The 27938-nt window shown below is 59.4% G+C and overlaps 5 protein-coding genes across 5 annotated transcripts in view; 3 read left to right on the top strand and 2 right to left on the bottom strand.

Annotated features, from left to right (window-relative positions):
- The window catches only part of Sult2b1 (sulfotransferase family 2B member 1), a 30372-nt gene extending 24054 nt beyond the window's left edge, over nt 1-6318 (top strand). The window contains exons 4-7 of the mRNA XM_046466337.2: nt 989-1115; nt 1428-1522; nt 4481-4661; nt 6072-6318. Of these exons, the coding sequence (XP_046322293.1) occupies nt 989-1115; nt 1428-1522; nt 4481-4661; nt 6072-6295 (627 nt within the window). The 3' untranslated portion in view covers nt 6296-6318. The remainder of the gene's footprint in view (nt 1-988; nt 1116-1427; nt 1523-4480; nt 4662-6071) is intronic.
- Nucleotides 6319-6584: 266 nt separating this feature from the next.
- Nucleotides 6585-15864, bottom strand: Fam83e (family with sequence similarity 83 member E). The gene is made up of 5 exons (XM_046465885.2): nt 14027-15864; nt 12395-12562; nt 11949-12073; nt 8826-9270; nt 6585-7370 (listed from the first exon to the last, which is right to left on the bottom strand). Exons 1-5 carry the CDS (start codon nt 14498-14500, stop codon nt 7092-7094), a joined length of 1491 nt encoding a protein of 496 aa, XP_046321841.1. The 5' UTR covers nt 14501-15864; the 3' UTR covers nt 6585-7091.
- Spaca4 (sperm acrosome associated 4) lies at nt 8785-11132 on the top strand. The gene has a single exon (XM_046465886.2). It carries the CDS (start codon nt 10420-10422, stop codon nt 10795-10797), a length of 378 nt encoding a protein of 125 aa, XP_046321842.1. The 5' UTR covers nt 8785-10419; the 3' UTR covers nt 10798-11132.
- A 358-nt stretch (nt 15865-16222) lies between the features above and the next one.
- Nucleotides 16223-19967, bottom strand: Rpl18 (ribosomal protein L18). The gene is made up of 7 exons (XM_046466018.2): nt 19832-19967; nt 18485-18571; nt 18121-18228; nt 17564-17662; nt 16863-16986; nt 16616-16685; nt 16223-16337 (listed from the first exon to the last, which is right to left on the bottom strand). Exons 1-7 carry the CDS (start codon nt 19832-19834, stop codon nt 16262-16264), a joined length of 567 nt encoding a protein of 188 aa, XP_046321974.1. The 5' UTR covers nt 19835-19967; the 3' UTR covers nt 16223-16261.
- A 78-nt stretch (nt 19968-20045) lies between these two features.
- On the top strand, nt 20046-27863 carry Sphk2 (sphingosine kinase 2). Its single transcript, XM_046466016.2, is given in 8 exon segments — nt 20046-20238; nt 21141-21292; nt 24104-24137; nt 24140-24574; nt 25297-25446; nt 25546-25640; nt 25721-25836; nt 26192-27863. Coding segments are annotated over 7 exon segments (1959 nt in total). The 5' UTR covers nt 20046-20238; nt 21141-21253; the 3' UTR covers nt 27282-27863.
- Nucleotides 27864-27938: the final 75 nt, after the last annotated feature.

Raw genomic sequence — 27938 nt, 5'->3', positions numbered from 1 at the left:
CTTGGTTCCAGCCCCTGTGCGGCTACCAAACCTGCAGCTGCCGAAGTCCCTTTATATAGAAGGGCACTGCGTTTGTACATGACCTGGGCACTTTAAATCATACCCCCCCCCGCCCCGTGCAAGGCAAGCGTTATGACAGACAGCCGTCATCCTACTGTGCAGCTTAGGGAATAACGAGGGAAAAGCCTGCCCACGTCTAGAACCGACAGGCCCTTTCCTGAATGTTATGCGGGCAAAGATCCTTATTAAGTGAGAAACTCCAAGGCCTTCCAGGTTACCTCCTGGACCCGGGGGCAAGCTCCAGATCTTTCTTTGGGCAAAGTGAACCGTCTACTACACAGGGCCAGGTGGGTGTCCCGGAATGCACCCACCTGACATCAGAAGTCACACTGGTCTCCATCTAGGGGACCTGGGATTTCTTTCTTGGCATCCACCCCTGATGCCTGTGTCAGTCCCTGAGCGCTTCTGTGGACTCTAAATAAAATACTAAAAAGGGCCGGGGATGTGGCTCAGAGGTCAAGTGGCCCTGAGTTAATCTCCAGTATCAAAAAAAAGAGCAGCAGGTTGTCAGGCTTCAGACGCCAGCCCAGGCGGCTCTGTGCTGGGGCCCCGGGAGCCAGAGGGGGCAGTAAGCAAGGAGAGCAGGGCTCCAGGCGTAGAAAGAGGGTCCAGGGGAGGCTGGAAGGCCAAGGAAGGGGCTGGGGGCCAGCTTTGTCTCCTGGTGCATGCCCCCTGCCCTGAGCACCCCCGTCCTGAATCCCGCACCTTCTCTCTCCACCTCTTTTCTCTGAGGCCAAACTGTCCCTCCAGCTGGCCCAGAAACAGCTCCTCCCTGTCCCTGGTTGGAAGGAGCGCTCCCATCTCCTGGGGAGTCTGCCCCGCATCCTTCCTGCCGTAGGGTCACAAGAGGGGCTGGCGGGCAGCAGCCTTGGGTCTGGGGTTCTGCCTCTGTGTGACGTCTGTCCCTGTCCTGGCCATCCGCGTGCAGGTGATCTACCTAAGCAGGAACCCCCGGGACGTGGTGGTCTCCTTCTACCATTACTCCAAGATCGCCAGGCAACTGAAGGACCCTGGCACACCTGACCAGTTCCTGGAGAACTTCCTCAAGGGCGAAGGTGAGCCCTGGGTGGAGCAGGGGACCCAGACGACCTTACAGAGTGGGGGGGAGGCCAGGAAGTGAGGCAAGGAGACGGAGGGACGGACAGACAGAGGAGGGACACAGGCAGATGGTCAAGGGCCGCCCACGGTGGGGAGCTGGGGAGGAGTGGGCTAGAGGCAGATGCAGTGAACTTGGCAGATGCAGGAGGGTGTCCACTCTGGCGTTGTGATGGCGGGGGGGGGGTGGTGTCGCGTCCTGAGGTGGAGTTGGTGCCTTTGGGACCCCAAGCAGCTGCTGCCCACCCTCACCCCTGCCCCTCTGCCCCCAGTGCAGTTCGGCTCCTGGTTCGACCACATTAAGGGCTGGATTCGGATGCAGGGCAGAGAGAACTTCCTGCTCCTCACCTACGAGGAGTTGCAGCGGGTGAGTCCCCACCTCTGCCTCGCCAGCCCTCTACCCTCCCCGCTGTGCCCCAGTGCACCAGGGGATGAGGAACAGAGACCCTGAGCAATTCAGAACAGGGCAGTCAAAGGGAGCCTCTGAGGCAAAGGTGACACCAAGCCAAGGTCTCAAGGAGGAGAGAGAGACAGAGAGCCATGGAGACATGGAGGGGGAATAGTGTCCCAGGCAGGGGAATAGCCAGTGCAAAGGCCCTGAGGTTGCTTCTTTTCCTTGAAGGGTTCTTAGGAAAACAAAGAGTCTGGGCACAGTGGCTCACACCTGTAACCCCAGCGGTTCCGGAGGCCGAGGCAGGAGTACCTCGAGTTTAAAACCAGCCTCAGCAACATCAAGGCCCTAAGCAACTCAGGGAGACCCAGTCTCTAAATAAAATACAAAAAAGGGCTGGGGATGTGGCTCAGTGGTTGACTGCCCCTGGGTTCAATCCCCAGTATCTGCCCCTGCACCCCCCACCAAAAAAAAAAAAAGAACAGGAGAGCAAGAGATCCCTGCAGAGGACAAAGCAAAATAGGAAAAGAGAAAAGAGAGGGTGGAAGGTGGAGCCGCCGGGAGGACTGCACCTCGTCTCTGAGCTGGGGGGAGAGGGCAAATGCGATCAAGGGCAGTTGTGTGGAGCCTGAGGACCGGCAGAGGACACAGTGGAGGAACAGCCTGGGGGACACACTGGGATCCCGGCTGGACCCCTCCGAGGGCCCTGGGGCAGGCACAGGTCAAGGGGCACCTTGCCTGGTGCACTCAGGGGTGGCTCCCAGGGGCCAGGCAGGGTGGTGGCTATGGCTCTGGCCAGCTATCAGACAGATGCTGGGCTTCCAGAACAATCCGCAGCCAACAAGCCCAAGCCCAACCATTCAAGGTTCCTGGTTTCTTTTTTTTCTCTGACACTGGGGACGGAACCCGGGGTACTCTACCACTGAGCCACATCCCCGTCCCTTTTTCAAATTACTTTATTCTTAGAATGGGTCTCCCTACATTGCTGAGGCTGGCTTTGACCTCGCCATCCTCCTGCCTCGGCCTCCTGAGCCTCCGGCCTGTTCCGCTCCGGGTCCCTGCCCCAGCCTGCGCTTTCCCGGGTGCGCGCTCCACATGCTCCCGGTGGGCTCCTTCCTGCTGCGCTCTTTGCAGGGGAAGGGTCTGCACTCTGGTGTCCCACAAAGTTGAAGTCCCCTTGAAAGTCTCAGCTCAGGCAGGGCTGGAGCTGGGGGCCGAGTGGCGCAGCTCCCTGGCTCCATCCCAGCACCCAAGCCAGCAGCAGCAGCAGGAGCAGAAACGTGCCGGGGGCCCAGAAGTCTCACCCTTAAAATGGGGTGAAAAGAATGACTCACAGCTAGGGCACGGGGGTTCCGGCACCGGGGCACTGTGACCACCGATCAGGTCCAGCCTCGTGAGCGCCGCGTGGACAGCGGTGGACAGCGGTGGAGAGGGCAGACCTGACCGGGAAACAGAGCCAATGTCTGCCACTTGGTGCTGAATCCCAAGGTGACGGCACTTAATCCCCCACAGCAGGGACCAGCCAGGCTACCTGCCTCTGATGCAGCTTCCCGTGGTTGCCCCACGCGGCCATCCCCCTCCTCTCCGGGGAGCAAACGGGGAGTTAAGAACTTGAGAGAGCTCACCACCGAGGCGCACAGCCCTCCCCCAGGCTCCCTCCGTAATTTCTTTTTTCCATCCGGGTAAATGTCTTTTGATGGAACAGGGGAGGGTGGAAGATGCGGCCACCGTGAGCACGGTCCCTTGTCCCCGGGTGGGTGGACCTTTTCCATCAAGCTTTGTTCTCCAAACCAAAAGTAGGCCAGAGAGCCTAGCAGAACTTCTGGGCCACCCACCCCAAGGCGGAGGCTGAGCCCACAGGTTGGCACTCCTGGGACACAGCAGTGGTTCAAGCAGACAGAGGGATGGAGGGTCAGAAAGAGAGGTGACCTGCAAGAGCAGGGCAGTCCAGCTGCAGAGCCACCTGGAGGCAGGCCGCGCAGGGCCAGGGCGCTGAGTATCACAGAAGGCAGTGGGGCAGAGGGGCCTGTGAGCTTCAGACCTGAGTCTGAGCTTCTCCCTGCCTGTGTGGCCTTAGACAAGTGTCTTCCCCTCTCTGAGCCTTCATTCACTAACCAGATGATACTTGCAGAGCTGACAACAGGATCAGAAAATGCACATGAGGGGTTTGGACCAGAGCTTGGTGTATACTAGGTGCTCATTCTGCAGTGGTTTCAATGATCACTGTCCCAAGGAAGGTGATATTCAGAATGCATCCATGACAGAGGACATTCTGACAGCCCAGTGCCAGGTCTGGAGGGAGGAAAGTATAGGAGGGAAAGTTCTGGAAGGACAGGGTGGGAGGCCTTGGGAGGAGCTGAGACCAGGCCACTTTGTCCTGGAAGGGCAGGCCTGGGGACCAGGACCCTGTCCTGGGGCACTGGGGAGCCATCGGGAAGCTGGGAGGAGAGGGGCAGCAGTGTATGTGGAATGGGGACGAGGCTGGGGGCAGGGAGGCCAGGGAGGAGGCTGGGGCAGGACAGCAGAGGCAGAGGGCAGGAGGGACAGGCTGATGACAGGGGTGTAGGGTGAGGGGGACGGCGGGGTGTGGCCAGGCCTGGGAGTCTAGCCCTGTGGCTGGGACACGGAGGGCTCTCCCAAGGGGGGCCCAGAGGAGCTGACCAGGAGCTGCCTGCTTCTGACCCCAGGGAGGATGGGCTCCAAAAGGCCCTGAGCTGACTTCTGACCCGCTGTGACCTCAGGTGCACCCAGCCCCCATTCAGAACCTTCCAAACTGCGAGGCCCAACCCCTTGGCCTCGCCTTGGACAGAGGTGGGAAAATAGGCAGGGACAGGAGGCACCCGGCCACTCAGGGCCAGGACCTGGCATCCAGCCCCCTGGATGCGGCGCCCTCCCACTGCTGACCCCTCCCCACCCACTCTCCGCCGCTCCCAGGACCTCCAAGGCTCCGTACAGCGCATCTGTGAGTTCCTGGGCCGGCCGCTGGACGAGGAGGCCCTGAGCTCTGTGGTGGCACACTCGACCTTCGGTGCCATGAAGGCCAATTCCATGTCCAACTACACGCTGCTGCCCACCAGCCTGCTGGACCACCGCCAAGGGGCCTTCCTCCGGAAAGGTGAGGGAGCTCTGGGCTCCGGGATTCAGGCCCCACCAGGCCACCAGATCGCTGTGTGATTTGGGCCAGTTCCTTAGCCTCTCTGGGCCTCAGTTTTCCCAGCTGGAGTGTAGGGGTGAACAGGGTCACTAAGAACCCAGGATTGACTTCGCTCACAGAGCTCAGTATAGAGCCTGGCACACGAGTCTCTGCTCTGAGTCTCTCTCTCCTCTCCAGGGAACAGGACCCCATGGGCACCGATCCAGGCTGCCAACCAGGCCAAGGCCCCACAGATCCTCCTTGGCATTAAGAAGAAATACCCCAGTGTCGGATTACAGAGCAGGGGTAGAAGCAGTTAGTCCTGCTCTAACCAACTGACACAGGCCACAAACAGCACACACCTGTTCTCAGCTTACACTTCTGGGGGTCAGAGATCCAAAATCAGTCTGCCTGGGTAACATCAGGCCAAAAGGACCAGAAATCTTCTGAAGACTTCACAGGAGAATCTTTTTGGTTTCTCACTAACCTACATTCCCAGCATCTGGCCTCCTCCTGCATCTTCAAAGCCAGCAGCCGAGCACCCTCGGTCCTCCAGCCTCCCTCATTTAAGGTCCCTTGTGCTGCACACCCCGTGATTCCAATGGCTGGTGCTAGAGGATTGTAAATTTGAGGCCAGCCTCAGCAATTTAGTGAGGCTCTAAGCAATTTATAGAGATCTTGTCTCAAAATTTAAAAATAGAGGGCTGGGGCTGTAGCTTTGGGGTAAAGTGCCCCTGGGTTCAATTCCCAGTACAAGGGGGGAAAGAAAGCATTCCTTGTAGTGACATTGGGCTCACCCAGATAATCTAGAACCATCTCCCAACTCAAGACCCTTCATCACATCTTCCAAGTTCCCTTTGACATGCAGAGTTACATATTCACAGATCCAAGTTGGGTCGCAGGCAGCTGGGGGCCCGGCTAGGGCCGGATAGGGCCTCTCTACGAGCTACTGTGATGGGAATGACATGGGCCCCAGGATTCCAGTGCCCGGATGATCACCCATGACCACATAGGAAACCGGAGGCTCAGGGGGTGGCGGAGCCCTGGGGCTGCCAGGAGGCCCCAGACACCTGACCGGGTTTCCGCAGGGGAGGGGCCCAGTGATCACCCAGCAACAAGAGTTAGGGACAGGACAGAGGAGGCCAGCAGACTGTAAGAGAGGTGCTGGACAGAGGCAAAGGGTCAAGGGGCGAAGTGGGGTGCCAGGGGAGGGAGGAGGTGAGGGCTCAGAGCCCTGCAGGTGACAGACCATGTAGGAGTCCCCCATCCTAGGTAAAGGGGGCGACAGGTCGCTGGGGAGGTGGAGGGTGCTGTGAAGGAAGATGCTGGAATGTTAGGGGTGAGGGGAGGACGCCCCAGCGGCTCCTCCCTCCCTCCCTCCATCCCCTCCAGGGGTCTGCGGGGACTGGAAGAACCACTTCACGGTGGCGCAGAGCGAGGCTTTCGACCGCGTGTACCGGGAGCAGATGCGCGGAGTGCAGGCCTTTCCCTGGGACGAGGCCCCAGAGGAGAGCAGCCCGGACCCCGAGCCCCAGCCCAAGCCGGAGACTGAGCCCCAGCCTGAGCCCGAGCCGGATCCCAGCCCCGTCCAGGCCTCGGATCCCGCCCACCCGTGACCCCGAATAAACACGTCGCTCCAGCCCGGCTCCTTGATGCGCGCGAGGGCGAGGGCGGCAGGGGGCGCGCGAGGGCGCTGGGGCGGCGGCGGGGGACCCCGCACCTGGCGCCCAGGCTGCGTTCCACCGGGGCCTTGGGTCCCATCTGTCCCGCCAATGGGGTTGGTGACTCAGGAGCCCCCGCTCGGAGGCAAAGACGCTACCGAGGCCCGGGCTGTGCACAGCTTCTCCGGGCCGCGCTGCGCTGCGCTGCGCTCTGGGGCTGGGGACCTGGCTACAGAAATACAAGTTTGGGGCACGAAGGAGTTTTATTCTGAGCAAAAGTAATGGGGAGCCTAGAGGATCCACCGCTTCGTGCTCCCCGAACGCCCAGCGCCAGCCCAGCCCCCACCGGACCCCTGGGCGGCTGTGAACCCAGGACCTTCCGGCCCCCGACTGTTCCACTGAGGCTCCTGCCCTCAGCGCCCCGCTCTCTGCTCTCCCGCCTCCGCTTACTCACAGCTTCTGGGGGGAGGGAGGGAGGGGGAAGCATGGCCTTTTGTCCAGGGACTCCTCAGGCATGTCCCACAGAATTCCATGGGGCTGCTCAGCCAGCCTCTTGGGGAGAGTCCATCCTGGCTGAACGGGTTCTGGGGTCCACAGCAATGGAGGCCTCCTGCGACTTCCCTGACCCGGAACTGAGGCCTAGGGCCGGCACTGGGCTTCTTCCACTGCCCAGGCCCTGAGGCCAGAGGCCTTGTCTGAGGCACAGCCTCAGGCAGGGGTCTCTGAGAGGGCACATTTGTCTGGGCTCCTGTCAGGGTCGCCCTCCAAGTCCTGAGCGGGAGGCCCAGTCTGGCTTCGGGAAACCTCTGGATTCCGGGAGCTTGGATGCAGCGTCATCCCCCAACCTCCTTTGGGTTGGGGACAGATAGCGGAGGTGGCGGCGGGCAGGGATCAGGGGCAGGGGGCCACCCCAGGGCTGGGACCAGGCCAGAGGGCGGGTGTCCACCTCACCCCACGGGCCTCCTCCAGTGCCCCGCTGCCTCATCAGGGCCTTGGCAGGAGTGTCCTTGGAACCCCGGGACTTTTTGAGCTGTGGAAGGAAAAAGAGGAGGTGAGAGGAGGTGAGGGGGAGGAGGCTTCTGGGGCCCAGAGCCAGGGAGGGAGGAGGGGAGGAGAGAGGTGGGGAGAGGTGGAGGGGATGCAGGGGAAGGTTAGATGGGAGGAGAGGGAGGGAGGAGGAGGAGGAGGAGAGGAAGCAGGGGAGCTGGAGGAAGATGGGGGTGAGGAGAGGAAGGAGAAGAGGGAGGGTGGGAGGTGGGGGGAGATGTCAGGGAAGCAGGTAGGGTGGAGGGGAGGTCTGGCACCCCCAGACCCGAGGGGGCAAGGAGCCACATCCCTCCTGCGGCTTTGCAGGTGGGAGGAACTGGAAGCAGCTGGCAGCTGCCTGGGGAGGGGGGGGACAAATATTTGCTAAGGGAGGTGATGCAGGGTCAGGGTGGCAGGGGACGAGGTGGAGGTGGAGGCGAGAACCTTGCCCCTGCCTAGCCCCCTTCTCCTCCTCCAGCTCCAGGAAGCCGCTGACTGGGAGGAGGGAGCCAGTCCCAGGGGAGAAGCCTCTGGCTCCCACTTAGCAGATGGGGAGGCTGAGGCTGGGGTACAGCTCAGAGGGGCTGCGCCATAGGCGTGTCTGCCTGTCTCCCCTACGTGGTGCTGCTCTGACCCCCCCAGCAGCTCACTTTGTGGCTGAGGAGACTGAGACTCAGAGGAAAAAGTCACCTGATCAGGGTCCTCCAGTGAGGTCCAATGGTTGCTTGGAACCTCATTGTCTGAGCAGCATGAGGAACAAGCCCTTGGGCTCCCATAATCCTCTCCCCCTACAGCCTTGTGACTCTCAAATCCAGGAAGCGGACCATTGAAAGGCCCACTCGGGAGGCAGCCAGGGCTCTGGGCCTTGGTTTCCCCCTCTGTGAAGTGGGTAGATTAAATTTAGCCAGTCTTGTGAAAGTGCTGGGCGTGGCGAGGCGACAAAGCAGGCTGGTTATCTAAAGGATGGTTATTCCAACCTGGGGCCAGTTACTTAATCTGAGCCTCCACTTTCCCCTTGGTAACAATAAGCATGACAGCAGTGTGACCTCCCCGGCCCGGGGTGAGAATGTAATGAAATAAATAAAACATGAATTCCGTTTCACCCAGACTGGGAAGGAGCTCAACTGCTCAGCCACCCCCTAGATGGGAACCCTGGGGTTCAGGGAAGCATGTAGCACCCAAGGCTCAGGGGTCTTTTTCTGCCCCCTGCTACCCAGAGCTTGCCCCCCAACACATGGAGGAGGCTCATGAAACGGGCCCCGCAGTTGTACATCGAGGCCAGCGGTTCGCTCTTCGTACCTCCCCGGTGCTGGGCGTGCGGTTGGCCCTTGGAAAACACTTCCTGTTCTGGGGTTCAGAGTAGGACCCCGGAACCCAGCCCACCCCTGTGGGTGCTGCCTTCCCCTTCCTGGGCCTCTGCTGTCACCTCTGTCCTCCGGCAGCAGCCACCAGGTCTTACCTCATTGTCACCGTCACTGGAGCCTGACATCTGGGACAGGCGGCTCAGGTCCCACAGGGAGCGGCTGGGCCGAGTCGGGGGGCCACTGCCAGTCCGGGCACGCTGTACGCTTCTTAGGATGTCACTGAGAGCGGGCCCTGGTGGGGCAGGGGACTCCTGCCTGTCCCCCTCGAGGATGCGGCAGGCAGCCAGGCGGTGGGCCAGTGGCCCATTGGGTGGCAGCCGTGACACAGGGGCTACAGGGCAGCGGTGAGCCACACGGTGTGGGCTGCGGGCCAGCTGCCCGTCTCCCGGGACGCTGACGAGGGGGCCCTGGGCGGGCATGGATGGGAGTGGCCACGAGGCTGCATACAGTGTCCGGAACTCACGACTGAAAGCGTCGACGATCTCTCCGGTCATCAGAGTCACCAGACCGCGGTGCAGGCGGGCGTCACTCCACGTGAAGCTGGGGGACCAGAATCAGGGGTCAGGTCTCTGTGAAGCCTGATTCCCATCGCCAGTCCCCTCCCGGGTCCCAAGGCAGGTGGGGTGACCTCAGACAGGTCCTGGCCTCTAGCACCTCAGTTTCCCCCTCTGTAGAAGGGGGACAACAGAGGTACACGACCCGAGGGACAGATGTGAGGACCACATGAGTCAAGACACTGTCCTTTGGAGTCAGACTGGATCTCAAACCTGGGCTCTGCCCGGCCCCAGCCAGGAACGTTGCAGCTGGAAAGAGTCGGGGTGAGTTTCCCGGCACCCACAGCCTGTTTTAAACTCAGCTGCTTCCCAGAAAGAGTGCATTCATTAAGCACTTGCTGTTTGCCGGGCCCTGGGTCTCCTGCCCCCTGCCTGCCTTAGCTCCTTCCTCTGTAACATGAAGCCCAAGCACAGGCAGACTCCAGGGAGGACATGGGTTCCTGTCCCTGCCTGTGGCCAGTGCGGAGAGCCTGAGAGCTGTGGTGGTGGTGGGTGCTCTTGTCCCCTGTCCCCGCGGGGTGTGCTCGTAAATTCTCGGCTGCAGTCTTGGTGCCGCACATGCCGGGCAGACTCCTCCTGTCTCCCAGCCTCCTTGGAATGAAGCGAGACCCGGGCTCCAACCCCGGCTCAGAGACTCCTGGGTGTGTCACTTTGCCCACCTGGAAGTGGGGTTGCCGCGGGAGATGTGAAGTCAGACCCTCAGGGGGCGCAGCACACACAGTGGACAATCCGTGGCCAGCATCGTGGGCGCTGCTCAGGCGTCCTTACCTTGGCGAGGTGACTGTCCTCACTCCATTGAAGGTCAGCAGGTTGGGCCACCTTGCACGTTGTGCCACCTGCCCCCACCTATGACCTCACCCCAGAGCGGTCAGTGGGAACCCTGAGGGGTCTGTGAGGTCACCGCATTCCACTTCACAAAGACTTGTCGGGCCCTGGCGCTGGCCTGTCTCCGCCCCGAGGCCTCAAGAGCTTCCTGAGAGGGACACAGAGCATTGGGACCTGACCCTCCCAGTGGCCAGGACAAGGAGCAGAGGTCCTGTGGGTAGGAGTCCCAGGAGGTCATTCATTCAGCAATTCCCGGACGCCCAGGAAGCCCCCGGCCTGGCTTGGGCGCCGTCCCCGCCGCCAGGCCGCCATGGTCCTCGGCTGGCTGCTGCTTCTGATGATGGCTCTGCCGCCGGGCACCACGGGGGCCAAGGACTGCATCTTCTGTGAGCTGACCGACTCCACCAAGTGCCCTGGCACCCACATGCGCTGCGGGGACGACGAGGACTGCTTCACAGGCCACGGGGTGGCGCAGGGCGTGGGCCCCGTCATCAACAAGGGCTGCGTGCACTCCACCAGCTGCGGCCAGGAGGAGCCGGTCAGCTACATGGGCCTCACCTACAGCCTCACCACCACCTGCTGCCACGGCCACCTGTGCAACGCCAGCCCCGGCCACACAGGCAGCTCGACGGTGGGGGCCGCAGTGGGCCTGCTGGTGGGTTTGCTGCTTCTGCAACATTTGCCGTAGCCCTCTGGGAGGGCAGGGCCCGGGACCGGTCTCCCAGATGCCCCACCTTTCCCCCTTTCCCCCATTAAATGGCCAGAGGCCCTCGACAACCGCTTGTGGCCCCGGCTCCATCCATTCTAGGGCTGTCCCTCCGCAGCCCAGGGCCGGGAGAAGCACCCGGGGCCTGACTCGGTGGTGCTGGCCGGTGGTCTGTGAGCTTGACTGCACGACTGTATTTCATCGGTTCTAAGATGTGTGTATTTTTGCATTTCAATCAGGATACTTCTTTCCCTTGGTGGCACCTTAGAGTCTATGAAATATGACTAAAAAAAAAAAATCATCGTAAAAATAAATGACAGCTGACACTGATGGAGAATTCCTTCTGTTACGTGCCAGGCACCGTTCTTAAAGCGTGTGTCCCGAGGAGCAGCAGCAGTCACACCTGGGAAACTGCCAGAAAGGCACAGCGGGGCCCCGTCCCAGGCCAGTGAAGGGGGTGGGCAGGAAGCTGTGTTTCAAGTCCTCCGAGTGACTCTGGTGCACATCAGGCTGAAAACCCCTGTCCTGCACCGTGATCCTCAGCCGGCCATTTCTATGCCCCCAGGGCATGTGGCACTTTCTGGAGAAGTTTTTGGTTGTTATAACTGGTGTGTGTGTGGGGGGGTGGCGACCAACACCTGCTAGGTCCAGGCGGGGGACACAGCACAGCACCCTCCAGTGCACCTGGCAGACACCCCCATAACAAAGATGCAGCCTAAAATGTGAGTGGTGTCTCTATCGAGAAATCTTGTTCTAAAGGCACTGACCATTTCATCTCATTCTGGAGAGAGGGGGGAAATGAGGCACAGAGAGGTGAATCAAATTGCCCAACATTGCACAGCTAGTACTAAACAGAGTTAAGACTTGAATCCAGGTCATCTAGCTCCAGGGTCCATGTCCCAGTTTTCCAGATTAGGAACTACAAGGCCAAAGAAAGACTTCCCCAAGGTTACTAACGAGGCCAGCAGCAGGGCCAGAACCAGTACTCAAGCAGGTCTGGCTCCAACCCCGCGAGCTCACACCTCCTCTTCTGGGAAGGGTGTTTGGGCCCATTTTACAGATGAGCATAGAGAGACCCAGGAAGGGGAAGTCATCTGAAGGAGAGCTGGGTACAGGACGCTGAGAAGCCGTACCTGTAGGATCCTGAGATGACCCTGTCACCGTCGAGGAGCACGAACTTCTCTCGCACGTTGCCGCTCACCTGCCGTCGACAGCGGCTCTGGAAAGTGCAGCCCCTCACAATGCGGACGTCCAGGTTCTGTGGGGTCGGGGGGATGCCCTTGCTCAGGCCCACTCCACGGGCTGGGGTCTCTCAAGGCTGTTTCTACCTGGGTGGCCCGTGACCCATAGAAGCTGCTCAAATGTCCCCAGAGCCACTAGTATAGAGCTTGGGGATACCCCTCCATGGCCCAGGACCCCCCAGGAATGTCACCTCCACTGTCCCTAGTGTCTTGGGCACTAGATTTCGGGAGATCCTCAGCTGGCATCTATCTCAGGGACCCAGGACCCCGTGGAAAAGTCTGTGCTGCCCCAGAGCCGTGGAACGGGGCTGCCCAGGTCCCTCTGGCCCAGCCCCTACCTCCGTGGCCCAGGGGTTCACCCCCAGCTGCTGGGCCAGCACCAGGAAGGCAGGCAGCTGCTGGCGGTCCAGGAGCAGGTAGACGGGCACCCAGCGGCGCAAAGCGGCGTCGACCAAGTCCGAGAGCAGGTCTGGGTCAGTGAGGACATCCATGACCACGGCCACCAGCTGGGCACAGGGAGAGGCGATGCGGACGTGTGGGTGGAGTCTGGGATTTGGGGGCCGCTCAGGGTAGGGGCTGACATCAGGGGACTAGGGGGTAAGATGCTCGGGAGGCTGGGGTTAAGGGCCTGGACTCCCTGGGATACTCAAGGGGCTGAAAGGGAGTCCTCTGGACAAGAACAAGAAACAGGCAGGCCTTCCTAAGAGCCCAGCCCCGATGGTCTAGAAAACGTCCATCAAAAATCACAAGTCGCTGGGTAGCACGCACCTGTGACTCAGGGGGCTGAGGCTGGAGGATGGCAAGTTCAAGGCCAGTCTCAGCAAAAGGAAGGCACTAAGCACCTCCGTGAGACCTTGTCTCTAAAATACAAATAGGGTTGGGGCTGGGGCTCAGTGGCCAAGTGCTCCTGAGTTCAATCCCCGGTACCCACCCCCCTCAAAAAAAAAAAAAAAAAAAAGAAAAGAAAAGAAAAAGATCCTGACTCAAAATAAAAATAAAAAGGGCTGGGAGTTGAACCAGGTGTGGTGGTGCATGCCTGTAATCCCACAGGCTCGGGAGGCTGGGGCAGGAGAACCAGGAGTTCAAAGCCAGCCTCAGCAATGTAGCAAGGCCCTAAGCAACTCAGCGACACCCTGTCTCTAAATATAAAAAGGGCTGGGGATGTGGCTCAGTGGTAAAGCACCCCTGGGTTCAATCCCCAGTACCGCTGAGGAAAAAAAATGAAAATACATGTCTACAACCATGAACAGCCCTTGAACTGTGGCACTACGGTGCCCAAATGTCCACTGGGTCAGTGGCTGGGCGCCCTTGGAGGGCACCGTGGGTAACTGGGCTCTGGGTCCTCTGGAATGGCCTGGGTGCTGAGGGCAAGAGGGCTGACTTGCTGGGCCACTAAGGTGTGCTTTGGGAACCCCAGCATGCTGATGACCGGATCTTAAGACAGAACAAGGTAGTGGTGACAAACCCTGATTCGCCAGTCAGGTGGCCTGGGTTCAAGTCCCCACTCAGCCACTGACAGGCCCATGCCTGTTTCCCCATCTCTTCAATGGTCATAATGGTCCCCACCTCAGAGGAAGACCATGCACGTTAAAAAGCATCCTCCAGCCTCAGCCTCCTGAGTCACTCTGAGACTGCCTCCGAGGAATGGGCTTTCTGGGGCTGCAGGGGAGACTTGGGCCTTCCCAGGGGCTGGGGGTGGGAGATAGAATGCACGACTGGGATGGAGGGACAGTCATAATTTGGTTTGAGGCTCATGGATGTCTAAAGGGAAAGAGCAGGGACCCCCCACCCCCCGCTGCTGCCCACATCAGATCTCTGTCATAAGGATGAGGCCCACGGTGGGCCTCCTGGGCTCTAGGGATGGGGTCCTGGGGATGTAGACATGCGAGTCCTGCCAGGGCCCAATCCTGGAAATGGCATGTGAAGGTGTCCAGGTCTGAGGAACGGCCCCAGGCTCCTGGGGTTCTCACCTTGTGGGCAGCTTGGATTTCCTGGCGCACCAGCTCCTTGAGAGGTGGGTGGCCCTCGCCAGGTGGCTGTGTGTACAGCTGTGCTCGGGTGATGCCCTTCCAGGAAGTGTCCTCTGGCCAGCCAAGTCGCAGCAGGGGCGCTGGTTCCTCTGACTGCCCAGGCCAGTAGGTCAGACTGCCCGCGTCCTCTTCGGTGGTGGTGGTTCTTTCTGCTGCCCCGCCGGGCTCTTGCCTGGCTACTGTCCAGTCTTCAGCAGCCGCAGCCAAGCCCTGGACCTCGTCCCCGCTCAGGAAGGGCCGCAGCCCCTCCTGTTGTACACAGGCCTGGAAGGCCTCTGCCCCCTTGCTCAGCAGGGCTTCCAGCGCCAGCCGCTGGCCCTCAGAATACAAGAAGCCGGGGCTGGCCTCGCCCAGGGACCTCACCCCGGCCCCTAGTTCCACTTCTTCCAGTGCTGCCAGCTGGGAGGCTGCCATGGGGCCAGGTGGGTGGGACGAGCGTGAGTGTCTGGCTCCCCGAGGGTCTGGCCGTCTTTGGAGGATTGACCATCTGGGGTCTCCTGACAGACTATGAGGGCATCTGAGGCCTCCAGGGCAGCCCTGCAAACGTCCACAGCTCCCTGCGCTGTCACTGGCTCACAGTCCCCACAATTGGACTGTCCAGTGAACGACTCAGGCTGTGAGAACTACCTGCCAACACTGTGCCCCTGTGGTCTTCTCTGACCTCCAACCAGCTGCTAACAGTCTGGATGGCCCCCTGGCATCAGCTAGCCTCTCTGCTGGACCACACGACCTCCAGCCTGCCAGCCACAAGATGTCTCAACCTTGTCAGACTGACCACCCAGCTGCCCTGGTTGAAGGTCTGCCTAACTGCCTGACCATTTCCAGGAAACAGGTTGTCCGCCTGTGCCTGACCACCCAATCTCACTAACCAATGGCACAGTGGGTTGCAAGTGTGAATCTGGCCAAGAGCATGTCTAGCTGACCACCTGGCTGCTGGACAGACACCGGTAGCTTGACTGGCGATACCTGTCAGCTGGTGGAGCTCCCAGCTGTCCCCAGCCCAGTCTCTCTGCCTGGACGAGCCTCTCTGGTCCATCAGTCGGCTGGCTCCCCAGTCCTCACTGGCTAACCATCCTGGAAGCCTCCCAGCCCTGGAGAAATGTGCCTCAGCCCCAAGCCGAGGCACCGCCCCTTCCCCTGGGGAACTGGCCAATCTCTTCCCTACAATGGGGGACACCCTGCTTCCTGGACCCTCATACCCCAGCCCCTGAGGCTGCTGCAGTTAGGGCTGAGACACTCTGAAACCTGCCCATGATCTTGACAACCCACCTATGAAAGCAGACGAGCCAGACGTGGCTTCTCAGGCTGGCTGCCGCCGCCTGTGCCTTGGCCCCAGGGCCGCCCCCTCCTTCCTGATGCCGAGACGAGACCTACCCAAACTGACCCCTGCGTGGACTTCTGCCTCAGTCTGACCAGCTGACCACTCACTTCTTCCTGGACAGGGACCAAGCTCTATCCTGTCTCCCTCCCCAATTCTCCCAGTGATTCTACAAACCAGCTGCCCCACCTTTCAGTCCCTGGGACTGCTTTTCTTTAGACCACTGCAAGGGCTCCTGCAGAGGATGAGTAAAGCTGGCCTTCTTCAACCGAGCCTCTACCCCCTTCTTCTTGCCTTCTCAGAGCCAGTATCAGGGCTGCAGACCTCCTTTTCACTCCTGTTCTTCCGGGGCCTTTGTCAGGCTTTAATCTGGGACCTGGGAACCCAGCCCCTTGTGTAAACACAGGGAGGGACCACACAGGGGCACTTGGCAGCGACTGGCCAGCTGCCACTCAGGCTTCCGGTTACCAGGAGAGAGGGCAACACCTCACCAGCTCCCAACCCCCACACCGCAGCCCCACCCCCTAGTGCCAGGGAGATCCTAGGAGAGGCGGCATGGCTAATTCTAGGAGTAAACAGGAAAACAAGACACCTGGGAAGGAGGGGGTGCTGATTCCAGTGGGTAGAAGGTCCAACTGGCCCAGTAAGGTAGCTCTGCGCATGTGCCAGGAAGGCCGGGGACACCTCCCTAGAGCAGAGAGGAAGGGCTCCTCCTGGAGGCTGGTCTTCTTGGAGGACCCAGCGTCAAGTCCCCAGACCAAATGCATTCCCACCACAGGTGCCCACGGCTGGTCCCCATTAATAACACAAGAAGGCCATCAAATTCAAAGCCTCTTTTATTGACAGTAAATCTGGAGTTAGTTTTTGTACCCACGGCTGGCCCTGCGACCTCTGGCACGCTCGAATTTCCTGCCCTTGGAGCGGACATAGGGTCTGTGGAAAGAAGAGACAGGGTCAGGTGAAGCCTCCCGCTGTGCTGGGGACTCGGCAGCACAGGGAGCCAAGAGGAAGAGCCTGCACCAGGACCTCAGGGTCCCAGCCTGAGCCCCACAGCGAGGGTGTGAAATGTAAGCCCCAGCTCCCCAGAAGATGCCCCCACTGAGGCCCAAGGCCTGGTCAGCCTGCATTTAACCCAGGGAACTGCGGGCCGAGCAAAGGGAGGGCAGCTAAAAGGCAGCGAAGCCAGACCTCCCGGGGACCCTGATACTCACTTGGTGTGGCTGTGTGGGGTCCCAGGAGCCTTGCCAAAATGCCGGTACACCTCTCGGCCCTTGCGAGGACCTGGGGAGAGGAAGAAGGAATCAGGCAGGGACAGGTAAGAGCCACTCTGCCTTTGGCCTGCACAGGGCTTGAAGACCATGAGGTGCAGGCCTGGGCGTGTCTGATCTCCCAAACCCAGGAGGGTGAAGGCCAGTGCACCTCACCAAACCCCGACAGGTGCCAGCAAGCATCACTTACCAGACAGCAGGACTGTGCCACGGCCCTTGGGGGAGTCCAGGGCCAGTTGGTCAAAGGTGAGGATCTTGCCCCCAGCCTTGAGGATGCGGGTACGGGCTCGGCTGGTCACACGCAGTGCGCACACCTGGGGGAAACAGGAGGGAGGGGCTCAAATCTCCTGTAGGGAGACCTAGGGACTGCATCCACTGCGCCGGCACAGCACAAGTGTGGCTGCTGGTACCACCATCAGGAGCTTCCTGGATTGACAGCTGCTTTTTTTTTAATGTGGTGCTGGGGATGGAACTCAGTGCCTCACCTGTGCCAGCAAGTGCTCCACCACTGAGCCCCAGCCCCAGGCCTTAATCCTTTACCTCTCAGAACTTCCAGACCCCACCTCGTGTATTTTGGGGGAATAAGGAAACCGGGGAAAGCATGATTTAAGGATGTGGTATGCAAATGACAAAAGCGGCAAAAAAAAAAAAAAAAAAGACTTGAGCACAGGCTCACTCCAGAACCAGCACGCCAGCAGTCTACAGGGAGCCTAGAGGGGCTTGCCGAAGACTTCCACCATGAATGACCACTCCATCCAATCCTAAGGCCACCAGGACAGGTGTGGTGCTGGTCCCACCCACAGGAGTGACAGAGGTGGCATTACAACAGAGCAAGAAATCTGGTCAGGTCTGAGAGCAGTTTCCTGAGCCAGAGCCCCAAGCCCCACTCACCTTCAGTTTGGGCACCTCCTGAACACGAACATCATCTGTTATGGTCCCCACGACCACAGCTGTCTTGTTTTCTCGGCCAGGAAGCTTCATCTTCCGGATCTTGAGAGGCATACGAAAAGTTGTTCTGGTGTTTAAATCCCATCCCCCACTCCGGGCATCCCAAGGACCAGGATGGCTGCGCCCTCCAAATGGACTAACCTGCCCATACCTCACCTCCCAACTAGAACAGAAGAAAGTCCAAACAGAGACATCTCACCTGGTGAAGGTGTGTGCTGGGGACGAAACCTAGGATCTGGCATGCTAGGCAAGCATTCTACCACTAAACCCCGACCCCCAGAGATACGTGAAACTTGAAAGCTCAGACAACCCCACGAAGCCACCACAACCCCTCCCATGGCGAGGTGAAAGTAAGGCTAAGACGCTGGGCCAGCTGGCCACAGACACTTGATTTTGACTGAGGTTCAGAGCTGGGCACCCACTGCTGGCTGCCTGGACTCAGGGGATGCCAGGCTGCTCCAGCACCCACTCCAGAGCCAGTCCCTGGCCCAGACACTCACCATCCGGGAGAGGGAGAGAGGTGGCCTGTTGGTGCGACTCATGAACAACCTCTTCAGTACCACTTGGTTGAAGGTAGAATTGGTTCGTCTAGCCAGAAACCTGTACAACTGTAGAGGATCGGGAAGACAGTGAGAATGTGGTGTAGCCAGCAGCACTCCCCACTTTCAAGTGAAGGAACAAACAAATGATTCAGGGTAAAAAGGCTGCAGGACTCCCCGACCCTCAAGATTCTCGACTGCCCCAGAACTCAAATTTCCAGATTGGGGAGTGACAGGTCCAGGCAAGGGCGACTCCCCCACCCCACCCCTTCCTGGCCAGGGACACAGAACGCCCCCTCCCCAAGGATCTCAGGCCCAACCTCACCTTGACCAACAGCCTTAGGTAGATGTCCTGGCTCTTGGGCTCCTTGCGCCGAACCTTTCGGTCCTTGTTGTGGCGTATGTCGACTCCCTGGAGGGGTAAGGGGAAGCCATGGTTCCAGTTCTGAATCTGATCCACTACTCACTTCATAGACAGCCTCAGTTGTTACTTATTTCCCAGACTGAGCAGGAACCCAGGCTCTGGGGACAAGAGCTCAAATCCATGTCAGTTCTGAGCCCTCTCTGTAAGGTGGGCATCATCTGAATGAAGACCACAGAACCTCTAAGGATCTTAGTACAGTAGCCATCCAAAATTTTAAAAGTCTTTACAAGCTGTTATCTTTGGAAGGACATAATATACGCCTGTAATCCCAGCTGAGACAGCAGATTGGCAATTTTGAGGCCAGCATGGGCAACAGAGAGACACTGAAAATAAAAAGGGTGGGGAATGTAGCTCAGTGGCAGAGAGCCCCTGGGTTCTCCAGTATACCCGCCCCCCCAAAGCAAAACAAAAACCAAACAATGGACTCCCTTACCAGGAGGATAATAAAAAATAAGCCAATGGCAAGCTCTAAGTAACAACAGCGGTGAACCTTTACTTCATAGATAATAGGGACCGCAAAAGCAGTTATCTCCCTCTAACAACTCTCTGAAGTACTTTACTCCCACTTTAGACCCAAGAATCTGGGGAAAGCCCAAATTTCCCAATGCATCCCTACCTGCCCTTCTCGGACTGTGTGATCGTTAGTAACTAAGCATCAGCACTTCCTCTGTGCACGACCCCATGATGTGCACGGCCAGTGACTAGCGACTGACTTCTTCCCAACTCCCTCATCTCCAACACAACACTACTATGTTCCCAAAGAAAAAAGAAAAGACACTGGGGTGCAGGCCGGAAAGCACGAGCACAAGGTGGGTAGAGGACTGAGACTCAATCCGAGGCCCGTCCGGACCCCAGTCCCACGCATGAGATTCTCGACTGCCCCAGAACCCAAGTTTCCAGACTGGGGAGTGACAGGTCCAGGCAAGGGCGGCAAAGGCAAGCGGTTAAAAGTGGCTACGACGCAGCTACCTAGGCCCGATTCCTGGCTCGGCCATTCCCTGGCTTGGGGCGTCGGTCCCCCGCTCAGCCGCCCAGCACCTCATTTTGATCATCACTGCAATGGGGGCAGTAACACAGGACCACGGGACTTTTAACCCATTCCCGGTCTCCAGGACATCAGAACAGCCCTCCCGCCTCAAAAGTTGCCTCCTTCGGGCACCCACGGCACCCCTCCCGCAAGCCCCCACCCCAAGACCGCCGAGGATGGCAGCGGATAGGCAGGCCTTGGACGTCGCAAGGCTCACTCACCATGATGGCGCCTAGAGCTCGGCCTAGTCCGGAAAGAGAGAACAACGCCGAGGTGGGCGGGGAAAGCCTCCAGCGCGCAGCGTCCTGGTGGCGTCACACGGGAGCGACACGACGCTCTACCAGGGACCGGTCTTCTCTATGGTGTTTCGGAAGGCTGGCGAAAAACTGAATAGGGCGGAGGAACAACCAAAGAGAAACAAGCACGACGTTGAGGAGAGAAGGGCTAGCACGTCGGGGGCCTCTCTGGCCCTACCCGGTCGCTGTTCTCGATATTCTTCCGGAAAAAAGAGACCCGAGAGTGAGAGAGATGCGTGGACCTAGGAGGAGGCTTCGCGCGGTGACGCTCTGGCCTGACGCCGAGAGCCTCTCTGTGGCTCCCGGAGGACCTGGCGGGCCGAGTCTTGGAGGTGAGGAGGCGGGGCTGGCGGGTCTAGTCTGGGCCTGGAGAAAACTCTCACCCCACGCTTCCGGCGTTTCCTTAGATTCGCGGCCGCCCTATCTATCTCGCGCTGAACTTGTAGCGCAGCCGAAGCTCGGGAAGTCCTACTAGATATCTAACCCGAGATCTTCTTGCTGCAGCTCAATCTGTAGCACCTTATATTTCCGCCTTTCGATTCATCATCGTCCCCTGACCCTTCCTCAGCTTTCCCGTCACGGAGGGTCTGCTTTTCTCAACCAGAGAGGTTCAGCTGGTCCAGCGGTTTCGGTGTGAGGGATGTACAAGGTACTGGTGTGTAGAGAAGGCGCACTAAGGCTCGCCTTGAAGGGTTGAGTGGAGAAGAAATAGGTGACAAGCTTCTGAGAGAGACAGGAGTGACCTAGAGAGGGGGAGATTAGAGAGGATAAAGAATGGAGCCCCCATGGATTGGGATGAGGATAGAGAGATGGAGACCCAGCGGATGGGAAGGGAAAGATGAGGGGATGGAGACCCCCAGATAAATTCAGATGTAGAAAGATGGCAAAACGGGGCTTGCCCGGGTGTGACCATATTCAAATTCTGGCTCTGCTACTTATTAATGGTATGCCCTTGGGCAAGTCACTATGCTGCACTCCCCTTATTGAGAAAAATAGGAACGATAATAGGTCTGGCATACAGGGTGTTTACCAGGGTTACATAAGTAAATAAAAGTGCCTAAACACATAAGTGCTCAATAGAAATTAGGCTTTCCTCCTATTATTAGCACTTGTTGGATACAACCTGACCCACTGGTTGGGGCGGTGACAAAGCTGACCGTCTCTGACCCACTGAGCCTGGCAGGGCCTCTTGCATTCTGCTGGATGCTGCCACCCACTCTCTTCTCCTCCACAGAGCCCGAGGCTAGGCCTGGGCAGTGAGGCCTGACTCCTTGCCCAGACCACCCTCCTATGGCCTCAGACCCAGGGCCAGGGTCCTGTTGATGTAACAGAGCAGAGGGGCAGCAGATGAATGGACACCTTCAACCAGAGGAGCGGCAGAACCAGGTAAGTGTCCAGCTGAAAGCCAAGGTCATTTACCGCGGACCCCCCATCAGTGATCTCCGCTTTCCCTCCAGGCAGGTTTAAGTAGCTTCCTCCCCATTTCCCAGACAGGGCAGCTGACGCTGAGAAATCAGAGGCTTCCCAGACTGTGGGCTGGAGGCACCCTTTTTCCCTTCCTCCTTCCACGGCTTCCCTTTTTGTGTGTGTGTGTGTGATGTGACCTCCGGGTCTTAGCCTCAAACCAGTCAGCATCTGCTTTTTTCTCCCCGGGTCCAGAGCTCAGTGCTGCGTCTTCCTATCTCTCGATCTTATGTCTCTGTCCCTCATTCTCTCTGTATCGTCACTGCAGCACGTATCATCTGGGACTGTTGCTACTGTGGTGTGAGGTACATTGTTTAGCAATAGATGAACTTACTCCTCCACTGTCTCTTTATAGAAAGTTTTGTCCCGGGTCTCATTCAGCATATGTCTCTCTGCGCTTCTGTCTTATGCTAGGTCTCTTGACACCTCCTGGCCTTGCTCTGTGGATTTCACCATGTCTTTGGCCCCCGTCTCTCTTGGTCTCAGCCCAGGAGCCCCTGGGCTTCCAACATTCTTCCCCTTCCTCACCCCTGACCTAAAGCTTGGTCTCTCTCTTTGTGTCTGTCTTGCCATGTGACTGGGTCATTTCCTGGGCAGATGTTTATCCCCTGCTGCCTCCACTCTGGTTGGAGTCCAAAGTAAACAATTTGTGAAATAAGGAGCCTCTGTTCCCTGGTCTTCATTTCAGAAGAGTCTGTCTCCACCTGTCATTGGCTGGGAGTTCTGTGCCCTTACTTTGCACATTCTCAATCCCACCGTCTTTTCTGTCTGTCTGTCTGTCTGTCTGCTTTTCTCTATGCATGTCTTGAATGTAACTGTCTGAAACAAACCTCTCTCCCTTCCTCCCAGCTCCCTCGACCCCGCTTCCCGGGCTCTGCCTTGCTTGCGTCTAGGTGTCTTGAACTTGCACATCTTTGGACTCCGGTTGCCAGTGTTAGGGTCACGGTCTCTCTCCAGCTAACGGCTTCCTCTCCACGCCCCTTTTCTTTTGTAAACTCAACGACTGGGACGGTCTACTTGCCTTCAACAAAGAAGGCGTCAGCGGCACTGCCGGAGAGGCCGCGAAGTCACCTCGGCTGCGCGCGCGCCCTCACCTACGATGGCGCCTGGCCCGGCGGAGCGCGACGCCCCGCCCAGCTCTCGCGCTCGCCGGCGGCCGGCTCCTGCGCCTCGCTCGCGAGCCCGCTGGTCCCGCCCCCGTGCGCTCTCATTGGAGCGCCTGGGGCCGGCCGCGCGGCCATTGGTCGAGCGCGTGCACACCCTCCCCCCCACCCCTAGGTCTGATGGGGGGCGGTTGTGCAGACTTGAGGGGCTGGCTGCTGGAGGACCCGGCGTGTGAGGAGGGTGCGGGGTCGGGGCAGGGACCCGAGTCTGGGGAACCGGTAAACCGAGAGGAACCTACACGCTGACCGGGACCGGGGTGCTCGGGTGGGAGATGGAAGTGGAAAACCAGGACTGCCCCTGAGGGATCCAGGGTTGGAAGCCCAGGCCTGGGACCGGCTCCGCTAGCCGAGTAGGGATGAGGGCCGGGAACCGAGGGGCCCAGGAAGACGTAGGCCTACGGACGGGGAGCCTCAGGGTGGAGACCCAGGCCCAGGAGTGGAGGACATGCAGGGCTCTGCTGGAGCTGATCTGAGGCTCCCATAGAGGGCCATTGCAGGTTTGGGGGTGGGGCAGACACCCTGGGCCTAAGGGGGCCGCCCTGGGCAGGGGGCCGAGGTGGTTTCTGAGGACGAGTCCACAGACTGGGGTGTGTCTGGGACTGCTGTGAGCCTGGGAAGGCGAGAAGCAGCGCAGGCAGGTGGCTGGGCGGGACAATGGAGAACAAAGGTGAGCAGGAAGGAGAAGATGGGAGGCAGAAGCTGGGCAGAGGACAGGGGAAGGGACCTCAGTCCTGGCTCCTACCCTCTCCCTGGAGAGCAGGTGGCCAGACACCCAGGTCAGTGCTGGAAGACAAGCTGTCCACCCCTGTCTCTTCTGTGGCTTGCATGTGGCTCTGCTCTGACCCCCTGGTCATATCCTGCCCACTGCCTCTCATGTTTGCCCGCCCCCCTTCTAAATGCCTGCTGCCTTTCCCCTTGGGGTGAGAGACTCTTAATCTCCAGGCATCTGTCATCAGTCTTGGTTTCATCTCATTGTAATTCTTTGTCTCTCAGTGTTTCTCTGGTTTTCAGAGTTTGTCCCTCTTTTTCTTTATGTCTGAGATCACTCTCCACCTGGAGATGACTCAATGTGCTTGGGTGTGGGGGGGTGTGCCTTTCTCTTTCTTTACATGTTGATTTCTGCATATATCTCCTCCGTCCAAGCCCCCTTCTGCGCCTTAGTTTTCTTATTATCATCCAATGCACTATAATTTTACTGTTTGATCTTGTTTTGTCTTCTGATTAAAATATAAACCCCGTGAAGGTAGGAATTTTTGTCTGTTTTGTTCCCTGCTGTATTTGCTGGGCCTAGCTCCATAACTGGCACTTTGAGGTTCTGAGTAATTATTTGGGGAATAAATAAAGGAATGTTTGTGTGCCTGGGTCCCCCAGCCTTTCACGATGTTGGCCTTCCTGCCCAACTGATCTTTGCCCTGTGTTCTGTCTCTCCACGCTGTCTTGTACCTGTCTGTCTCTGATACTCCTCTCCCACCTGCCACTGCCCTTCATTGTCTCCTCCTACCCACAGGCCCTACCCCTCCCACAAGGGGGTCCTGGACTCTGACCCTTGCCCCCCCCTCCCTCCCCACAGAGGCCAAAGCAGGAGCTGACTTGGAGCTGGGGACACAGCCTAAGAACTCCCTGGACAGGGCCGAGGCTATGGCCCCTCCACCACCACTACTGGCTGCCAGTACCCCACTCCTACATGGCGAGTTTGGCTCCTACCCAGCCCGTGGCCCGAGATATGCCCTCACCCTCACATCACAGGCCCTGCACATACAGCGGCTGCGCCCGAAGCCTGAAGCCCGGCCCCGGGGTGGCCTGGTCCCACTGGCTGAGGTCTCAGGCTGCTGCACCCTGAGGAGCCGCAGCCCCTCGGACACAGCGGCCTACTTCTGCATCTACACCTACCCTCGGGGCCGGCGTGGGGGCCGGCGAAGAGCCAGCCGCACCTTTCGGGCAGATGGTGCAGCCACTTATGAGGAGAACCGTTCTGAAGCCCAGCGCTGGGCTACTGCCCTCATGTGTCTACTCCGAGGATTACCACTGCCTGGGGATGGCGGTGAGGCGCTGGGCAGCCACTGCCCTAATCTCCCTCTGTGGTGTCTCTGGGTCTTTATGGGAAGAGTGAGAGACAGGGATGGGCTACCAAGGGAGCAACACTGGCAGAGGGACATGAGCGATGTCCCCTGTTCTCTGGCTAGATTCTGTCTCTGTCCTCTCCCTCTCCTGTGGGTCTTGACCACACATGAATCAGAAGCTCCTGGGCTGGTGAGAGCAGCAGACTGAGACATGAACAGTCACCACCATGAGTGTACAGGTGCCAACACAAGTCCCCTGAGGCATCCGAGGCGCCTAGAGGTGGCATCTAATCCAGCCTGTGGAGGGTCAGAGGTTTTCAGCAGAGCTCTGCCCCCCAGGGTTCTCCAGGGTTCCCCATCTAGTGAGTTTTCTGGGGCCTCCAGGTCCTGCTGGCTGCCTGGGGCCCCTGGGGGTGGGGCCTGTGGAGTAATCTGATGCTGGGTAACAGGTGTTCTGGGATCTCAGCTCCTTTGTCCTCCCACGTATGGGTCCAAAGGGCACTTGGTTTCACACCCAAGCCCTTTGTCTCAGCACCTGGGAGAGGGGGTGGGGCTGCATACTTGGGTCTGGCCAGGTGAGGGTGAGAGGAGAAAGCTCCCAGGTGCCAGCCCCCACCATCCCAATGCGGGTGTTTGAAGGAACTGTTTCCAGACTGAGGGGGCTGGGTGTCTGGCCTCTGTAGACCCTACCCTCTCTCTGCAGAGATCACCCCTGAGCTTCTGCCACGGCCACCCCGGTTGCTCCTATTGGTTAATCCCTTCGGGGGGCGGGGTCTGGCCTGGCAGTGGTGTAAGAACCACGTGCTGCCCATGATCTCTGAAGCTGGGCTGTCCTTCAACCTCATACAGACAGGTAAGGGAGCCCCAGGGTGGGAGGTGGGGGCTGGTGGCTAGGACTCCTGGGCTCTGGGGGAGGAGACAGCCCACCTAACCTCTTGGTTTTCCTTATTAGAACGTCAGAACCATGCCCGGGAGCTAGTCCAAGGGCTGAGCCTGAGTGAGTGGGATGGCATCGTCACCCTCTCGGGAGATGGGCTGCTCTTTGAGGTAAAGGGGAGCACCCTAACCCTGAGCCTTGGGGGACTACAGGAGACCAGGACCCAGGCAGCTGGTCTCTCCCCCTCCAGGTGCTGAACGGGCTCCTAGACCGCCCTGACTGGGAGGAGGCGGTGAAGATGCCTGTCGGGATCCTCCCCTGCGGCTCCGGGAATGCTCTGGCCGGGGCAGTGAACCAGCATGGGGGGTAGGTTGGCCACGCCTGCTGGGGAGGCTGAGGCAATATGAGGGGAGGGGGGAGCCTTTCTGGAGGTTCTGGGAGCCCGAGTCTCCCCCTCAGCCAAACCTCCTGTAAAGCAGGTCAGCCTGGCCGTGGTGCCCATGTCCCCTGCAGACAGTTCAGCCAGCTTGTTCCCAGCAGTATTCCTAGTAGCTAGAACTGCCTGGCGCAGGGGAGGCATTCACTGGACACTTATCAGATGCCAGGAGGTGGCCATGTGGCTGCGGTGGGCTCAGGGCCCTGCCCTCGCTGCCCTTCCCCCTGCCCTGTGCTGCTCTTTCCTGTTTCCCATGGTGCTCTTCTCCCATCTCTGGCTGTGAAGGTTTGAGCCGGCCTTGGGCCTAGACCTGCTGCTCAACTGCTCACTGCTGCTCTGCCGCGGTGGTGGCCACCCACTGGATCTGCTGTCTGTGACACTGGCCTCAGGTTCCCGCTGTTTCTCCTTCCTGTCTGTGGCCTGGGGCTTCGTGTCGGACGTGGACATCCAGAGCGAGCGCTTCAGGGCCCTGGGCAGTGCCCGCTTCACACTGGGCACAGTGCTGGGGCTCGCCACACTGCACACCTATCGAGGACGGCTCTCCTACCTCCCTGCCTCTGTGGAGCCAGCCTCGCCTACGCCTGCCCACAGCCTTCCCCGAGCCAAGTCAGAGCTGACTCTGACCCCAGAACCAGCGCCACCCATGGTCCACTCCCCCTTGCATCGCTCAGTGTCTGACCTGCCCCTGCCCCTGCCCCAGCCTGCCCTGGTCTCCCCTGGCTCACCTGAGCCTCTGCCTGTACTGTCTCTCAATGGTGGAGGCCCCGAGCTGGCGGGTGACTGGGGTGGGGCTGGGGATGCTCCACTGTCCCCAGACCCGCTGCTGCCCTCACCCCCCAGCTCTCCCAAAGTAGCTTCGCTCTCACCCATCATAGAAGGGCCCCCTGAAATGCCAGCCTCCTCTGGCCTCCCCCCTCCCACCTCTGGTGCCCCAGCGACCTCTACCTGGGGACCACCAGACCACTTGCTGCCTCCGTTGGGCAGCCCCCTGCCCCCAGACTGGGTGACGTTGGAGGGAGACTTTGTGCTTCTGTTGGCCATCTCTCCCAGCCATCTGAGCGCTGACCTGGTGGCAGCTCCACACGCACGCTTTGATGACGGCCTGGTGCACCTATGCTGGGTGCGGAGCGGCATTTCACGGGCGGCGCTGCTGCGCCTTTTCTTGGCTATGGAGCGTGGTAGCCACTTCAGCCTGGGCTGTCCGCAGCTAGGGTACGCTGCGGCCCGTGCCTTCCGCCTCGAGCCACTCACGCCTCGCGGCCTGCTCACAGTGGACGGGGAACTTGTAGAGTACGGGCCGCTGCAGGCGCAGGTGCATCCGGGCCTCGGTACTCTGCTTACTGGGCCTCCTGGCTGCGCGGGGCAGGCGCCCTGAACCTAATCAAGCTCGGAGCCCGCCAGGGGTGTGGCCTGACTGCTGAGTTGGGACGGGGCTCCCAACTGCGAGATTAATCCCGTCTCAGGATCGTGCCCGCCTCCGGGGAACCAGAACTGCTGCTGGAGGGTGGCCTGAGTCCCAGGGCCGTCCCGAGGATAGTGCCTGACCAATGAGGGTGGGACCTGGCGCCTGGGCTTGGGCTGCTGCCGGCGGGGCTCAGTTACGACCCTCGCCTCCGGCTCGCTGAAGGCCAGGGCGACTGAGGGCAGAGACTACCTTAAGCGTCGCCCAATGACGGGACCTGGAATGTACGAGCTGGGAAAGGCCTTAGTTCATTGGCCAGTCAGGGCCCGGTTCTCGCCCTATCCACTCCGGTGCCTCCACTTAACTGGCCAATCAGCCCGGGAGGGGCAGGTTCCCCGGGGCCGTCGTTCAGATTTGCACTAATGTTCCTCCTCTCCCCTGCCGGTGGGGGCGGGGAATTCATTTCCTCCGTTCTGTGTCTTGTGCGTCCCCGTCCCCAATTTAAAAAGCAACTGAAAAGGTCTATGCAATAAAGGCAGCCGCTTCATTCCTCTAGACCTTCGCCCTTCCTTCATCTGACAGCTCAGACTAGGCCCTTAATGCAGCTCAATTATGGACGGCAGCCCCGGT

This window comes from Marmota monax, unplaced genomic scaffold (assembly GCF_021218885.2).
Source record: "Marmota monax isolate L192 unplaced genomic scaffold, Marmota_monax_Labrador192_F-V1.1 WCK01_AAM20220418_F8-fsc00160, whole genome shotgun sequence".
NCBI classification, from domain to species: Eukaryota; Metazoa; Chordata; class Mammalia; order Rodentia; family Sciuridae; genus Marmota; species Marmota monax.
The sequence above is the reverse complement of the archived record's forward strand: the minus strand, read 5'-3'. Positions and strand labels throughout refer to the sequence as shown.

What these genes read in the sequence shown, in the direction of transcription:
- Spaca4 (XM_046465886.2), top strand. Translation starts at nt 10,420, where the DNA reads ATGGTCCTCGGCTGGCTGCTGCTTCTGATGATGGCTCTGCCGCCGGGC.
- Fam83e (XM_046465885.2), bottom strand. Translation starts at nt 14,500, where the DNA reads ATGGCAGCCTCCCAGCTGGCAGCACTGGAAGAAGTGGAACTAGGGGCC. An exon ending in TGAACCCCTGGGCCACGGAG is followed by an intron (nt 12,074 to 12,394) that starts GTAGGGGCTGGG and finishes CCGACCCCACAG; the next exon opens with AACCTGGACGTCCGCATTGT. An exon ending in GTCATCTCAGGATCCTACAG is followed by an intron (nt 9,271 to 11,948) that starts GTACGGCTTCTC and finishes CTGGTCCCCCAG; the next exon opens with CTTCACGTGGAGTGACGCCC.
- Rpl18 (XM_046466018.2), bottom strand. An exon ending in AGGAGGTGCCCAAACTGAAG is followed by an intron (nt 16,987 to 17,563) that starts GTGAGTGGGGCT and finishes TGTTTCCCCCAG; the next exon opens with GTGTGCGCACTGCGTGTGAC. An exon ending in TGGCACAGTCCTGCTGTCTG is followed by an intron (nt 16,686 to 16,862) that starts GTAAGTGATGCT and finishes TCCTCTCCCCAG; the next exon opens with GTCCTCGCAAGGGCCGAGAG.